Raw genomic sequence first — 16,622 nt, forward strand, 5'->3', positions numbered from 1 at the left:
GAGAGGTTCAGCTGTTCCACATAAAGGGCTGGGCAGTCTTTTAAGTTTTAGTCATAATAATAGTAGTGTAATTTAAAATGTGGTTTTAATTTGGAATTCCCAAGTTGCTAACAATGTTGAGCATCTTTTCCTGTCTCTTTTTGCCATCTATATATCTTTTCTGTGAAGTGTCTATTCAAATCTTTGCCCATTTTTAATTGGGTCATTTGCTTTCTTATATTGAGTTTTGAGAGTTCTTTATGTGTTCTGTATCCAAACCCTTTATTCGATATATGCTTTGCAAATATTTTCTCCCAATGTGTGACCTGACTTTTTTTTCTGTTTTGTAATAGTTTTAGACTGATAGCAAGATTGCAAAAATAGTATGAAGAATTCCCTTAGATACCGCATCCAATTTTACCTTATTGTTAGGTTACTACAGTACTGTTTTAGTTTCCTTGGCTGCTTAAAACAGATCCGATGAAATGGTTCAGCTTAAGCAATGGAAATTTATCAGTTTACAGTTTTGAGGTGGAGAAAGTGTCCAAATCAAGTCATCATTAGGGTGATGCTTTCTTCCTGAAGACCAACTGCCCGTGGTCCTTGATTCCTCTGCCACATGGCAAGGCACATGGAGGCATCTGCTGGTCTCTCCCTTTTCTTCCAGGTTTTGTTGCTTTCATTTTCTGAAAGTTTTCAGCTTCCATGGCATTATTTTTTCCTCTCTCTCTCTTTCTCTGTCTCTCTCGCTTTACATTCATTCTATTTATAAAGGGACTTCGGTAATAGGTTTAAGACTTTTCCTGATTGAGGTGGGTCATACCCTAACTGAAGTAACCTCATCAAAAGGCCCTACTTACAATGGGTTTACATGCATAGGAATGATTAAAGAAATGCTTTTCTGCAGTGTATAAAGCTTCTAACCACCACAGGTACATTTGTCATAACTGTTGAACCAATATTGCTTTTGTGCCTTTGTTAAAAATCAGTTGTCCACGTATCTCTGGATCAATTTCTAAACTTTCTAGTCTATTCCATTGATCTATTTGTCAAGACCTTACTGTCTTGATTCTTGTAGCTTTGTAGTATATATTGAAATAAGGTAATATTGCCCTCTAACCTTCCCTTTTTTTTTTCAAAATTGCTTTGCTTATTCTAAACCTTTACATTTCCATATGCATTTTAGAATCAGTTTGCCAATTTCTAACAGCCCGCCCCCTCTCCCCACCCCCCCAAAATAAGCCTGGCAGGATTTTGTTTGTGACTGTGTTGAATCTTTAGATCAATTAGGGGGGAATTGACATCATAAAAATATTGGGGTCTTTTCATTCATGAACCGCAGAGGTCTAGATGAGGAATGTGGATGCATAGAGGAGAGAGAAAGAAGAGTCTTTGCTGGTGCTTCTAGCAGGCATTGGGCAAGTGGCCACCCCTTCATGTGACCTATCTAGGGAAAGCTATTTAAATAGATGACAGTCACATTCCACGGAATCTCTGAATGGCCCACGGGTTGTCAATCTTATTTGAGCATTTCAGAGGTCTTGAAGCTTTTCTAATGCCTATGCATTTTCAGAGATGCTTATGATGCATTTCAGAGATTCCACTCCCAGAGAAGTCCATGGTCGGAGGCCTCAAGTTTTTGCTTGGGTTCTGGTTGGGTCCTGCTTGGGTCCAGAAGCCAGTCCCCTTCTGGTACAAATTTTTCCTTTGGGACAAATTCTAAAGGCAGGAGCTTTATTCCAATTTACTTATTAACTAAGCAAGGGCAGCTTAATCATTCGTTTCTTAATCATTCATGTTGCATGCCAGCATGATCTCTGGCCAAGGCAAAGATCAGAAGTTATCCTTATTTGAAAAACAAGAGATATCCCAGCAAATATTAGTCATTCATTATTATTCTTATGAGTAAATGATTGGCAATGAGTATAATTCTCTTTATGAGTGTATGAAGACATGCCCTCTGCTGGGGCAGGTATTATGCCCACATTTCTTCTGCTGACAGCATAGAACCCAAGCAGCCAGATTGCTCTGGGCAGCAGTTGACCCAATGGCTTCTGCAACGTTGGCTGGGCGCCTTCCTGTATGTGTGTTTCTCCTGTTGGCATCTGGCTTTTCTGAGGCAGGCAAGCTGCTGGTCGTCCCCATGGATGGAAGCCACTGGTTTAGCATGCATTCAGTCCTGGAGAAACTCTACCAAAGAGGACATGAGTTGGTCGTAGTCATCCCAGAGGTGAGTTGGCACCTGAAAACATCATTCAACTGTACAGTAAAGACGTATTCAACTTCTTACACGCTGGAGGATTTGAATCGTGAGTTCCTGAAGTTCTCCAAATCTCAGTGGAAAACTCAAACAGATGTGTTTTCTCTCTTAATAAATCCACCCATTACTTTTAAATACTTTTTTTCTCACTGTAGGGGTTTGTTTAATGACAAAAAATTGGTGGAATACTTAAAAGAGAGTTCTTTTGATGCCGTGTTCCTAGATCCGTTTGATATGTGTGGCTTCATCGTTGCCAAGTACTTTTCACTCCCATCTGTGGTGTTCAGCAGGGGAATGTTTTGTCATTATCTTGAGGAGGGGACACAGTGCCCCAGCCCTACTTCCTATGTTCCCAGATCTTTGTCAAGGTTCTCAGATGTCATGAATTTCAGGGACAGAGTATGGAACTCCATCTCTCACTTGGAGGAGCATTTCCTTTGCCAGTATTTTTTCAAAGATGTTTTAAAAATGGCCTCTGAGATTTTCCAGATGCCTGTCACAACATATGATCTCCACAGTCAAGTCTCAATTTGGCTGTTACGAACTGACTTTGCCTTTGACTATCCTAAACCTGTCATGCCCAACATGATCTTCATCGGCGGCATCAACTGCGTCCCGGTAAAGCCACTGCCAAAGGTAAGCTGCCTCTCCTTTAGGATTTTTAAAAATAACTGGCTGAGCACCTAAAAATGTAAAAAACAAATAATAAAAAGAAAATAGGGTCCATACCTGAACTGTGATTTGTCATTTACATTCATCACATTTGTAATTTACATCTGGTTTAATGAATTATTTAGTGCCGATTTGTTTAATTGTGGTCTCACAAATTTTGTAAAGTGGTCCCCTTTGATATTTATGTGTGTATAACTGATGGCTTTCCAGACTGCTTTTTTAAGGCTTCAATTTGAAAAATACTGAAAAATGCTGTCAGAAGTGAAATTTCTCTTCTTACTATTATGTTGCCACCATATAAAAATGCTCTTAACTGGTCTTGCACGTCTTTTCCAGTTTTTCTGAAATTATTTCATATATATATCTACAATTATGATGTAAAGTTCACACTCCATTTTAGTTAGATAAAAAAATCTAGAATCCGGCTGGACACTTTGCTCTTTACTTTGCGCTTTGACTGAATAAATTGTAAACTATATTCAAGTAAAGAATTCTATAAAATGAGTCAAAAGAAGGCAATAATTCATTTCACTCTGAGTGTAAGGATGTCTGTGATTTATTGGCAAGTAAAAGTCCAAAGATCAAAGTCAATATTGATAGATATGTGGGCATCTTCCACTTTTTTCTCTTGTAAACAAGACTGGGCTAAACAAACAAATACCTTCTTTACATACATATATTTCTATAACTCGCTCTTATTTCTAGAGTGCTAGGGGCAGGGTCTCTGGGTCAAATGGTATATACCTTTTACACCTCAGTAAATCTGACATGATGCTTTCAAAATCTTGAGCAACCTCCTGATTTGACCATTGGTACATGAGAGGTCTAGTTTTTCTGTATCCTCTCCAGCTCTGGATTACGTCAGTCTTAAATGTTGGGCAGTTTTTCTGGGCAGAAAAAATTCTCCAAAGCTGTTTCAGTTTCATTTCCTATTTTCATAGGTATTGAGGCCACATGTATTTCTTTTCTAGTGCATTGTGTGGTCACATCCATTCATCATTTTTATAGGGCTGTATGTCTTTTTACAACTAATTGATGTAAGGAGCTTGAGTATTAGCTTCTTCTGTGTGCTGCTGATTTTTTTCCTTGGCTGTTCTTCATCTTTTGGTATCTCTTGTCACATATAATTCTTATTTTTGAGTAATCAAATTTACCAACTTTGTCCTTAATTGTTTCTTTGCTTCAACTTGTTTGGGTCTGTCCAAACCTATAAAAGCGTTTTCTCTATTTTTGTTTTAATGCTTTAATTCATCCAGTATCAATCATTTTATTTTATTTTATTTTTTTAATCAAGAAAGCTTTAATTTATACAGCTAAGTAACAATCTAACTTTTTAAAAATGTGGATAGTCAATTGTTCAACATGATTTATTTAAAAAATACATTATTCATCTATTGGTTTGAAATGCTTCTTTACATCATATATGGCATTTCTGTATCTTTTTGCAACTGCTTCTAAACTCTCACTTGTGTTTCATGACTCTATTCATCTATTCATTTATCAGGATCATACTGTTTTGAATATATTGGCTTTGTAGTAGATTGTAATATCTGGTAAGGCAAGTCTCATACTCTCTATTCTCTTTTCCAAATGTTCTTGGAATTCACATAAATCTCCTTCATAAAATTTAAAATTGTTTGTCCAGCTAAAGAAAATAAAAACAAACCAGTAGGGTTTTGTTAATATTACAGGAAATGTTTTTATTAACTTGAGAAAATTGACGTCTTTTCACTAAGTCTTCCTACTCAGGAATAAAGTATTTCTCTCACTTTTTTTCAAAATTTGAGAAGTGGTAGGTTTAGAGAAAATCATTCATAATAGTATTTCTCTTTATATTCAGTCCCATAAACTGACAGTAAAATTTAACAATTTTAGAAATCTTTTATTTTCTTATTTAAATTTACTCTGGGTGTTTTGTTATTTTCAAACGATTGTTGACAGGACATTTTCCCCTTTTCTATTTTGAATTTATTATTATTCATTAAAGGACAACTGATAGATGCTACAACATTGTTAAACCTTGAAAACTTCATGCTAAATGAAACAAGCCAGACACAAAAGGCTATAGACTGTGTGATTCCATTTTTATGAAATGCTCAGAATAGGCAAATCCATGAAGACAGAAAGCAAATTCATGGTTGACCAGAGCTGGGTAAAACTGAAATGGAGAGGGACTATTTAGTGGGTATGGGGTTTCCTTTTGGGGTAATGATGGTTGCACAACATCATAAAGGGTACTACTGAATTATAATAAACCACTGTAATACTAAAGTGATTAAAGTGGTGTGATGAGGGAATACAATGGTACTTCCATGGTAGAATTGTTGCCTGCCATGTGGAAGACCTGGGTTCAATTCCCGGCCCATGCACTTCCCACCTCTCCCCCAACACACACCCCCCCACAAAAACAAGCAAACAAACAAAAAAGTCAAGGAATGGTACAGCAATAACGGGATACTCACATGGAAAAAGAATGAAATGTGACCCCCTGTCACACACACACAAAAATGTTATAGTGAATTTTATGTTAGGCCTATTTTACCAAAATTTAAAAAACAGAGAAAAAAAATGTCTTTTAAACGTTGGTTTGTTTGAATCAAGATACATGCATACAGGCACCATGGAGGTGAGAAAGTGGTGGTATAATATATTTAAGATTCTGAAAGAGAAATATTTCCAGCCAAGAATTTTTTATCCCAGAAAGTTGTCCTTCAAAAGTGAGGGAGATATTAAAATCTTCACAGACAAACAAATGCTGATAAAGAATTTGTTAACAAGAGACCAGCCCTATAAGAAACACTAAAGGGAGTTCTGTTGGCTGAAAAAAAAAAAGAGGAGATGTCTGGAGGAGGGCACAGAATTGAAGAGTATTAGGAAAGGTGACTTAAAGGATAGAAATAGAGAGGGAAATATATAGGTCTGACAAATAAAAACCAAAGGATAAGATGGTAGATTCAAGAACTGCCTTTACAGAAATAACTTAGAATATTAATGAATGAAACTCACCAAGATACAGATTGGCAGAATGGATTAAAAAATATGATTCAGCTGTATGCTATTTACAAGAGACTCATCTTAGACCAAAGGATACAAATAGATCGAAAGTGAAAGGTTGGAAAAAGATCTATGCAAGCTGTAACCAAAAGAAAGCAGAAGTAGCTATACTAATATCAGACAAAAGAGATTTTAAATGCAAAGATGTCATAAGAGCAAGGAAAGACACTACAAATTAATAAAAGGGACAATTCACCAAGGAGAAATAACAATCATAAATATTTATGCAATAAAATCAAGGGGCTCCAAAGTACCTCAGGCAAATATTGGCACAACTGAAGGGAGCAATAGCTGTTTGAACAATAAGAGTGGTAGACTTCAACACCCCACTCTCTTCTACAAATAGAACAACCAGACAGAGGATCAATGAGGAAATAGAGACGTTAAACAATGTGATAATTGAATTAGACCTAACATATATATATGTTGTTCATTACACCCCCAAACACTAGAATATGCATTCTTCTCTAGTACTCATGAAGCATTCTCCAGGATAAATATGTGCTAGGGCACAAAGAAAGGTCTTAATAGGGCGTGCCACGGTGATTCAGCAGATAAGAATGCTTGCCTGCCATGCCCGAGGACCCGGGTTTGATTCCCAGTGCCTGCCCTTTAAAAAAAAAAAAAAGAAAGGTCTCAATAAAGTTTAAAACTCAATAAAGTTTAAAAGATTGAAATTATTCAAAGCACTTTCTCTGACCATACTGGAATGAAACTGGAAATTAATAATACCAAAGAAGCAGAATTCTCACAAATATATGGAGATTAAATAACAAGGTCTTTAAAACTCAGTGGGCCAAAGTAGAAATTGCAAGAGAAATAAGTAAATATCTGGAGATGAATGAAAGTGAGAATACAACATAACAGAATTTATGGGATATAGCAAAGGCAATGCTAAGAAGGAAATTTATTGCCCTAAATGCCTATATTAAAAAAGAAGAAAGAGCAGGAATTGAGGACCTAACTATTCACCTGGAGGAACTAGAGAAAGAACAGCAAACTAACCCCAAAGAAAATAACAGAAGAGAAATACCAAAAATTAAGGCACAAATAAATGAGTTGGAGAACAACAACAACAAAATAGAAAGAATCAATAAAACCAGAAGTTGATTCTTTAAGAATATAAATAAAAGTGATGAACCCATAGCCAGGCTGATGAAAAATGTAGGATACAAATAAATAAAATAAAAAATGAGAGGGGTGTCATTACCATGGTCCCTGTAGAAATTAAAAAGAAAAAAAAACCATAAGAGGATACTATGAACAACTATATGCCAACAGACTAGACAACTTACATGAAATGGACAAATTCCTAGAAGCACATGAACAATCTACACTGACTTGAGATGAAATGGATGACCTCGGCAAACCAATCACAAGTAAAGAGATTCAGTCATAAAAAAATCCCTGTGAAGAAAAACCCAGGGCCATATGGCTTCAAAGCGGAATTTTACCAAACATTCCAAAAAAGAAATAAAACCATTCCTGCTCAAACTCTTCCAAAAATTTGAGGAAAAAAGGAACATTACGACCTCAATTTATGAAGCTAACATCCCTCTGAAATATCAAAACCAGGTAAAGATACTTGAAGAAAGGAAAACAACAGGCCAATCTCCCTAATGAATATAGATGCAAAAATCCTTAACAAAATACTTGCAAATGGAACCCAATGGCACAATAAAAGAATTATACACAATGACCCAGTGAAGTGTATTCCAAGCATGCAAGGGTTGGTCAACACAAAATTAATCAATGTAATACAGTATTTTAACAAGTTGAAAGGGAAAAATGACAGGATTATCTTGACTGACATTGAAAAAAACATTTGACAAGATTTAGCATCCTTTTCTTATAAAAACACTTCAAAAGGTAGGGATCAAAGGAAATTTCCTCAATATGATAAAAACCACATACGAAAAACCCACAGCTAGCATTATACTCAACAGTGAGAGACTGATAACCTTTCCCCTGAGATCAGGAATGAGAGAAGGATGCCCACTGTCACCACCTCTCTTCAACATTGTACTAGAAGGTCTAGCTAGAGCTATCAGGCAAGAAAAAGAAATAAAAGTCACCCAAACTGGTAAGGAAGTAGTAAAATTTTCATTATTTGCAGGAGACATGATTCTATACTTGGAAAATCCTTAGAAATCTATGGCAAAGCTGCTTGAGTTAATAAATAAATTCAGCAAAGTGGTGGGATACGAAAATCAGTAATGTTTCTATACAAGTAATGACCTAACTGAGGAGACAATTAAAAAGAAAATTCCATTCACAATAACAAATAAAAGAATCAAGTATTTAGGAATAAACCAGGAATGTAAAGGACCGGCACACAGAAAACTACAAAACATTGCTAAAAAAAGTCAAAGAAGATCTAAACAGGTGGAAAGACATTCCATGTTCATGGATACAAAGATTAAGTATCATTAAGATGTCAAATCTAACTAATTTGATTTACAAATTCAACGCAATACCAATGAAAATTCCAACAACCTACTTTGAAGACTTGGAAAAGCTATTATCAAATTTGTTTGAAAGGGAAAGAGACCTCAAATAGCCAGAAACATACTAAAAAAGAATGAAGTGGGAGGACTTACCCTTCCTAATTTTTAAAGCTTGCTGTAAAACCACAGTGGTCAAAACAGCATGGTAATAGTACAAAGATAGACATATTGATCAATGAATAAAATTGAGAGTTGAGAAATAGACTACCAGATCTATGGTCAATTGATCTTCAACAAGGCCCCCAATCCACTGAACTGTGTGAGGTGGTAACTCATTGTAGTCTTGATCTGCATTTCCCTTATAGCTAATGAGAATAAGCATCTCTTCATTTCCTTTTTAACCATCTGTATTTGCTCTTCAGAAAAAATGTCTATTCATATCTTTAGCCCACTTTATTATTAGGTGGCTTGTTCTTTTGTTGTTGAATTGTATGATTTATTTATGTATACAACATATCAAACCTTTATCTGATGTGTGATATCCAAATATTTTCTCCCATTAAGTTGGTTGCCTTTTTACCTTTTTGACAAAGTTTTTTGAAGTGGAAAATCATTTGATTTTGAGGAGTTCCCCTTTATCTAATTTTTTCTTTTGTTGCTTGTGCTTTGGGTGTAAAGTTTAGGAAGCTACCTCCTACGTTTTCTTGTAGGAGCTTTATGGTACTGGTTCTTATGTTTAGGTATTTAATCCAATTTGAGTTAATTTTGTATAGAGTGAAAGGTAAGGGTACTCTTTCATTCTTCTTTCTATTGATATCCAGTTCTCCCATGCCCATTATTGAAAGACAATTTTGTTCCAGTTCAGTGGATTTGAGGGCATTGTTGAAGATCAGTTTACCATAGATTTGGTGGTCTGTTTCTACACTCTCAATTTGATTCCATTTGTCAATATTTCTATCTTTGTGCGAGTAATATCCTGTTTTGATGAATTTGGTAACTAGCTTTTCCAAGTCTTCAAAAATAGGTTGTTGGGATTTTGATTTGTACTGCATTGAATCTGTAGATCAATTTGGGTAAAACTGGCATTTTAACTATCTTTAACCTTCCTATCTATGAGCATGGAATATCTTTCCACCTATTTAGATCTTCTTTGATTTCTTTTGACAATGTTATTTAGTTCTCTGTGTACAAATCCTTTACATCCCTAGTTAACTTCATTCCTAGATATTTGCTGTAGATTTCTCAGGATTTTCCAAGTATAGTATCATGTCATCTGAAAATACTGAAAGTTTTAGTTCTTTGTTTCCAATTTGGATGCCTTTTATTTCGTTTTCCTGCTTGATTGTTCTTGCTGGAACTTCTAGTACAGTGTTGAATAGAAATGGTAATAGATGGCATCCTTCCCTCATTCCCAATCTTGGGAGGAAAGCCTTCAGCCTTTCACCATTAAATATGAGACTGGCTATGGGTTTTTCATATATACCTTTTATCATACTGATGCATTTACCTTTGATTCCTACCTTTTGAAGTGTTTTTATCAGAAAAGGATGCTGCATTTTGTGAAATGCTTTTTCAACATCAATTGAGATGATCATATTTTTCTCTTTTAATTTGTTAATATGCTGTATTACATTAACTGATTTCTTTGTGTTGAACCATCCTTGCATTCCTGGCATAAGCCCCATTTGGTTGTGGTGTATAATTCTTTTAATGTGCTGTTGGATTTGATTTCCTAATATTTTGTTGAGAATTTTTGCATCTATGGTCATTAGGGAGATTGGTCTGTGTTTTCCTTTCTTGTAACCTCTTTACCCAGTTTTGATATTAAAGTGATGTTAGCTTCATAAAATGGGTTAGGTAGTGTTCCTTTTTCTTCAATTTTTTTTTTGAAAAAATGTGGGTAGGATTGGTGTTAGTTCTTTTAGGAATGTTTGTTAAAATTCCCCTGTGAAGCCATTTGGTCCTGGGCATTTTTTTTTTTTAATTTTTAAAATTTATTTATTAATTAAAAAAATAAAGAAACAAAATAAAACAACATACGTAATCAGTAATTCACAATATCATCACTTAGTTGCATATTCATCATTTCGTAGAACATTAGCATTGATTCAGAAAAAGAAATAAAACAAACACAGGAAAGACAAAAAAAAAAAAAAGACTATGCCTACCATAGCCCTTACCCCTTGCTTTCATTGATCACTAGCATTTAAACTAAATTTATTTTAGCATTTGTTCCCCCTATTATTTATTTTTATTCCATATGTTCTACTCCTTTGTTGACAAGGTAGATAAAAGGAGCATCAGACACAAGGTTTTCACAATCAAACAGTCACATTGTGACAGCTGTATCATTATTCAATCATCCTCAAGAAATATGGCTACTGGAACACAGCTCTACATTTTCAGGCAGTTCCTTCTAGCCTCTTAACAAGATGATATCTACTTGATTCATAAGAATAACCTCCAGGATAACCTCTCGACTCTGTCTGGAATCTGTCAGCCATTGACACTTTGTCTCATTTCCCTCTTCCCCCTTTTGGTCAAGAAGGTTTTCTCAATCCCTTGATGCTAATACTCAGCTCATTCTAGGGTTTTTCTCAATCCCTTGATGCTGAGTCTCCGTTCATTCCAAGATCTCTATCCCACATTGCCAGGAAGGTCCACACCCCTGGGAGTCATGTCCCACGTAGAGAGGGGTAGGGTGATGAGACTGCTCGTTGTGTTGGCTGGAGAGAGCGGCCACATCTGAGCAACAAAAGAGGCTCTCTTGAGGGTGACTCTTAGGCCTAAATTTTAAGTAGACTTGACCTATCCTTTGCAGGGTTAACTTTCATTTGAACAAACCCCAAGACTGGGGGCTCTGCCTATAGCTTTGGTTGTACACAGCTTGTGAGAACATCAAGAATTCAACTTGGGAAAGTTGAATTTCTCCCCATTCTCACCACTCCCCAAAGGGGGCTTTGCAGATACTTTTCCACTCACTGATCAAATCACTCTGGGATTCATTGGGGCATCATTCTGGACAAACCAGCAAAATCTCATGTCCTACCTGAGATTCCAAGTACATGTGGCATTCAATCAAACTATCTACATAAGTTATATTAGGAAATGCAGTAGTCAAAATATAAATTTTGTAACTAATAAACATTTTTTGCTTTAGTTTCATACAGAAGGTGACATTTTAAAATATTAATTACCATCTATTTTCAGTACCCTGCAATAATGACATTCCTTTGTTCTTCCTCATGCAAAAACATTTTTAAAATTGTACCTTGTACATTTCACTATTATTATACACTCTAGGCATTCCTGGGTTATACCATCTCAATCTTTAACATCAATCTTTCTTTCTGAGTTCATTTATGTCCCCAGCCCTCCTCCCTCTATCATTCTCACAGGCAGATTCATTCAGTGTTTTAACATAATTATATTACAGCTAGTTAGGTAGTATTGTGCTGTCCATTTCTGAGTTCTAGTATCCAGTCCTGTTGCACAGTCTGTATCCCTTCAGCTCCAATTACCCAATATCTTACCCTATTTCTATCTCCTGATGGTCTCTGTAACAAACAAAATATTTCAAGTTTATTCACTAATGTCAGTTCGTATCAGTGAGACCATGCAGTATTTGTTCTTTAGTTTTTGGCTAGTCTCACTCAGCATAATGTTCTCAAGGTCCATCCATGTTGTTACATACTTCATAAGTTTATTCTGTTTTAAAGCTGCATAATATTCCATCGTATGTATATACCACAGTTTGTTTAGCCACTCCTCTGTTGATGGACATTTTGGCTGCTTCCATCTCCTTGCAATTGTAAATAATGCTGCTATAAACATTGGTGTGCAAATGTCTGTTTGTGTCTTTGCCGTTAAGTCCTCTGAGTAGATACCTGGCAATGGTATTGCTGGGTCATATGGCAATTCTATATTCAGCTTTTTGAGGAACTGCCAAACTGCCTTCCACAGTGTTTGCACCATTTGACATTCCCACCAGCAGTGGATAAGTGTGCCTCTTTCTCCACATCCTCTCCAGCACTTGTCATTTTCTGTTTTGTTGATAATGGCCATTCTGGTGGGAGTGAGATGATATCTCATTGTGGTTTTGATTTGCATTTCTCTAATGGCCAGGGACGTTGAGCATCTCTTCATGTGCCTTTTGGCCATTTGTATTTCCTCTTCTGAGAGGTGTCTGTTCAAGTCTTTTTCCCATTTTGTAATTGGATTGGCTGTCTTTTTGTTGTTGAGTTGAACAATCTCTTTATAAATTCTGGATACTAGACCTTTATCTGATATGTCGTTTCCAAATGTTGTCTCCCATTGTGTAGGTTGTCTTTTTACTTTCTTGATGAAGTTCTTTGATGCACAAAAGTGTTTAATTTTGAGGAGTTCCCATTTCTTTCTTTCTTTCTTCAATTCTCTTGCTTTAGGTGTAAGGTGTATAAAACCACCTCCAATTATAAAATTTATAAGATATTTCCCTACATTTTCCTCTAACTGTTTTATGGTCTTAGACCTGATGTTTAGATCTTTGATCCATTTTGAGTTAACTTTTGTATAGGGTGTGAGATGCGGGTCCTCTTTCATTCTTTTGCATATGGATATCCAGTTCTCTAGGCACCATTTATTGAAGAGACTGTTCTGTCCCAGGTGAGTTGGCTTGACTGCCTTATCAAAGATCAAATGTCTATAGATGAGAGGGTCTATATCTGAACACTCTATTCAATTCCATTGGTCATTATATCTATCTTTATGCCAGTGCCATGCTGTTTTGACCACTGTGGCTTCATAATATGCCTTAAAGTCAGGCAGCATGAGACCTCCAGCTTCATTTTTTTTTCCTCAAGATACTTTTAGCAATTCGGGGCACCCTGCCCTTCCAGATAAATTTGCTTATTGGTTTTTCTATTTCTGAAAAGTAAGTTGTTGGGATTTTTATTGGTATTGCATTGAATCTGTAAATCAGTTTAGGTAGTATTGACATCTTAACTATATTTAGTCTTCCAATCTATGAACACAGTATGCCCTTCCACCTATTTAGGTCTTCTGTGATTTCTTTTAACAGTTTCTTGTAGTTTTCTTTGTATAGGTCTTTTATCTCTTTAGTTAAATTTATTCCTAAGTATTTGATTCTTTTAGTTGCAATTGTAAATGGAACTCATTTCTTGATTTCCCCCTCAGATTGTTCATTACTAGTGTATAGAAACACTACAGATTTTTGAATGTTGATTTTGTAACCTGCCACTTTGCTGTACTCGTTTATTAGCTGTAGTAGTTTTGCTGTGGATTTTTCAGGGTTTTCGACATATAGTATCATATCATCTGCAAACAGTGATAGTTTTACTTCTTCTTTTCCAATTTTGATGCATTGTATTTCTTTTTCTTGTCTAATTGCTCTGGCTAGAACTTCCAGCACAATGTTGAATAACAGTGGTGATAGTGGACATTCTTGTCTTGTTCCTGATCTTAGGGGGAAAGTTTTCAGTTTTTCCCCATTGAGGACAATATTATCTGTGGGTTTTTCATATATTCCCTTTATCATTTTAAGGAAATTCCCGTGTATTCCTATCCTTTGAAGTGTTTTCAACAGGAAAGGATGTTGAATTTTGTCAAATGCCTTCTCTGCATCAATTGAGATGATCATGTGATCTTTCTGCTCTGATTTGTTGATATGGTGTATTACATTAATTGATTTTCTTATGTTGAACCATCCTTGCATACCTGGGATGAATCCTACTTGGTCATGATGTATAATTCTTTCAATGTGTTGCTGGATTCGATTTGCTAGAATTTTCTTGAGAATTTTCGCATCTATATTCATTAAAGAGATTGGTCTGTAGTTTTCTATTTTTGTAATATCTTTGCTTGGTTTTGGTATGAGGGTGATGTTGGCTTCATAGAATGAATTAGGTAGCTTTCCCTCCACTTCAATTTTTTTGAAGAGTTTGAACAGGATTGGTACTAATTCTTTCTGGAATGTTTGGTAGAATTCACATGTGAAGCTGTCTGGTCCTGGACTTTTCTTTTTGGGAAGCTTTTGAATGACTGATTCAATTTCTTTACTTGTGATTGGTTTGCTGAGGTCATCTATTTCATCTTGAGTCAAAGCTTGTTGTTCATGCTTTCTAGGAAGTTGTCCATTTCATCTACATTGTTGTATTTATTGGTAAAAAGTTGTTCATTGTATCCTGTTCTTAACTCCTTTATTTCTGTGGGGTCAGTGCTTATGTCTCCTCTTCCATTTCTGATCTTATTTATTTGTGTCCTCTCTCTTCTTCTTTTTGTCAATCTTGCTACGGGCCCATCAATCTTATTGATTTTCTTGTAGAACCAACTTCTGGTTTTATTGATTTTCTCAATTGTTTTCATGTTCTCAATTTCATTTATTTCTGCTCTAATCTTTGCTATTTCTTTCCTTTTGCTTGCTTTAGGTTTAGTTTGCTGTTCTTTCTCCAGGTCTTCCATGTGGACAGTTAATTCCTGTATTTTTGCCCTTTCTTCTTTTTTGATATAGGCATTTAGGGCAATCAATTTCCCTCTTAGCACTGCCTTTGCTGCATCCCATAAGTTTTGATATGTTGTGTTTTCATTTTCATTTGCCTCGAGATATTTACTGATTTCTCTTGTAATTTTTTCCTTGACCCACTTGTTGTTTAAGAGTGTGTTGTTGAGCCTCCACATATTAGTGAATTTTCTGCCGCTTTGCCTATTATTGATTTCCAACTTCATTCCTTATGATCTGAGAAAGTGTTTTGTATGATTTCAAACTTTTTAAATTTGTTGAGTCTTGGTTTGTGAGCCAGTATATGGTCTATCTTTGAGAATGATCCATGAGCACTTGAGAGAAATGTGTATCCTGCTGTTGTGGGGTGTCATGTCTTATACATGTCTGTTAAGTCTAGCTCGTTTATTGTAATATTGAAATTCTCTGTTTCTTTATTGATCCTTTCTCTAGATGTTCTGCCCATTGATGAGAGTGGGGAATTGAAGTCTCTAACTATTATGGTAGATGTGTATTCGGCTTTTTTTGTAGGAAGGTTTTTGATGACTGTTTGAAAATATCTTTACATGTGATTGGTTTCTTGAGATCTTCTGTTTCTCCTTAAATCAGTGTAGCTTGTTTGTGTGTTTCTAGGAATTTGTCCATTTCATCTAAGTTGTGTAGTTTGTTGGCATTTAATTGTTCATGGTAGCCTCTTATGATTTTTTAAAATATCTTCAGCATCTGTGGTAATGAACTCCTTCTCATTTCTGATTTTGTTTATTTACATCCTTTCCCTTTTTTTCTGTTTCAGTCTTGCTAGTGGCCTATCAATTTTATTGATTTTCTCAAAGAAGCAACTTTTGGTTTTATTGATTCTTCTATTGTTCTCCCATTCATTTAACTCTGCTTTAATCTTTGTTATTTCTCTTCTCCTATTTGCTTTGGGGTAAGCTTGCTATTCTTTTTCAAGTTCTTCCAGGTAAGCAGTTAAGTCCTCAATTCTTGCTTTTTCTTCGTTTTTAATATAGATATTTAGGGCAATAAATTTCCCTCTCAGCACAGCCTCTGCCACATCCCATTAGTTCTGATATGTTGTATTCTCATTTTCATTCATCTCCAGGTAGCTACTAATTTCTCTATCAGTAGAAAGAGCCCCATTCATTGTTTAAGAGAGTGTTATTTAATCTCCATGTATTTGTGAAAGTTCTTGTTCTTTGGTAGTTATTAATTTCCAGCTTCATTCCATTGTGATCAGAGAAAGTACGTTGAATAATTTCTATGTTTTTAAATTTATAAAGACCCAATATATGATCTGTCCTGGAGAAAGTTCCATGAGCACTAAAGAAAAATGTATATCCTGGTGTTTTGGGGTGTAATGTTCTATATATGTTTGTTAGGTCTAATTCATTTATCAGATAGTTTAAGTTCTCTATTTCCTTGTTGATCTTCTGTCTGGTTGTTCTTTCTATAGAGGAGAGTGGTGCACTGAGGTCTCCTATTATTGTTGAAACATCTATCACTCCTTCAGTTTTGCCAGTGTCTCTCACATGCACTTTGGACCTCCTTGATTAGGAGAATAGATAGCATAGATATTTATGATTGTTATTTCTTCTTGGTTAATTGTCCCTTTTACTAACATATAATGTCCTTCTTTGTCTCTTATGATGTTTTTACACTTAAAGTCTATTTTGTCTGATGTTAGTATAGCTACTCCTGATTTCTTTTGGTTATA

The 16,622-nt window shown here is 35.5% G+C and overlaps 1 protein-coding gene across 1 annotated transcript in view; it reads left to right on the top strand.

Moving 5' to 3' along the window:
- The first annotated feature begins 1,850 nt into the window (after positions 1 to 1,850).
- The window catches only part of LOC143678265 (UDP-glucuronosyltransferase 1A6-like), a 129,071-nt gene continuing 114,299 nt past the window's right edge, over positions 1,851 to 16,622 (top strand). The window contains exon 1 of the mRNA XM_077155488.1: positions 1,851 to 2,875. Within this exon, the coding sequence (XP_077011603.1) occupies positions 2,027 to 2,875 (849 nt within the window). The 5' untranslated portion in view covers positions 1,851 to 2,026. The remainder of the gene's footprint in view (positions 2,876 to 16,622) is intronic.

This window comes from Tamandua tetradactyla, chromosome 3 (assembly GCF_023851605.1).
Source record: "Tamandua tetradactyla isolate mTamTet1 chromosome 3, mTamTet1.pri, whole genome shotgun sequence".
NCBI classification, from domain to species: Eukaryota; Metazoa; Chordata; class Mammalia; order Pilosa; family Myrmecophagidae; genus Tamandua; species Tamandua tetradactyla.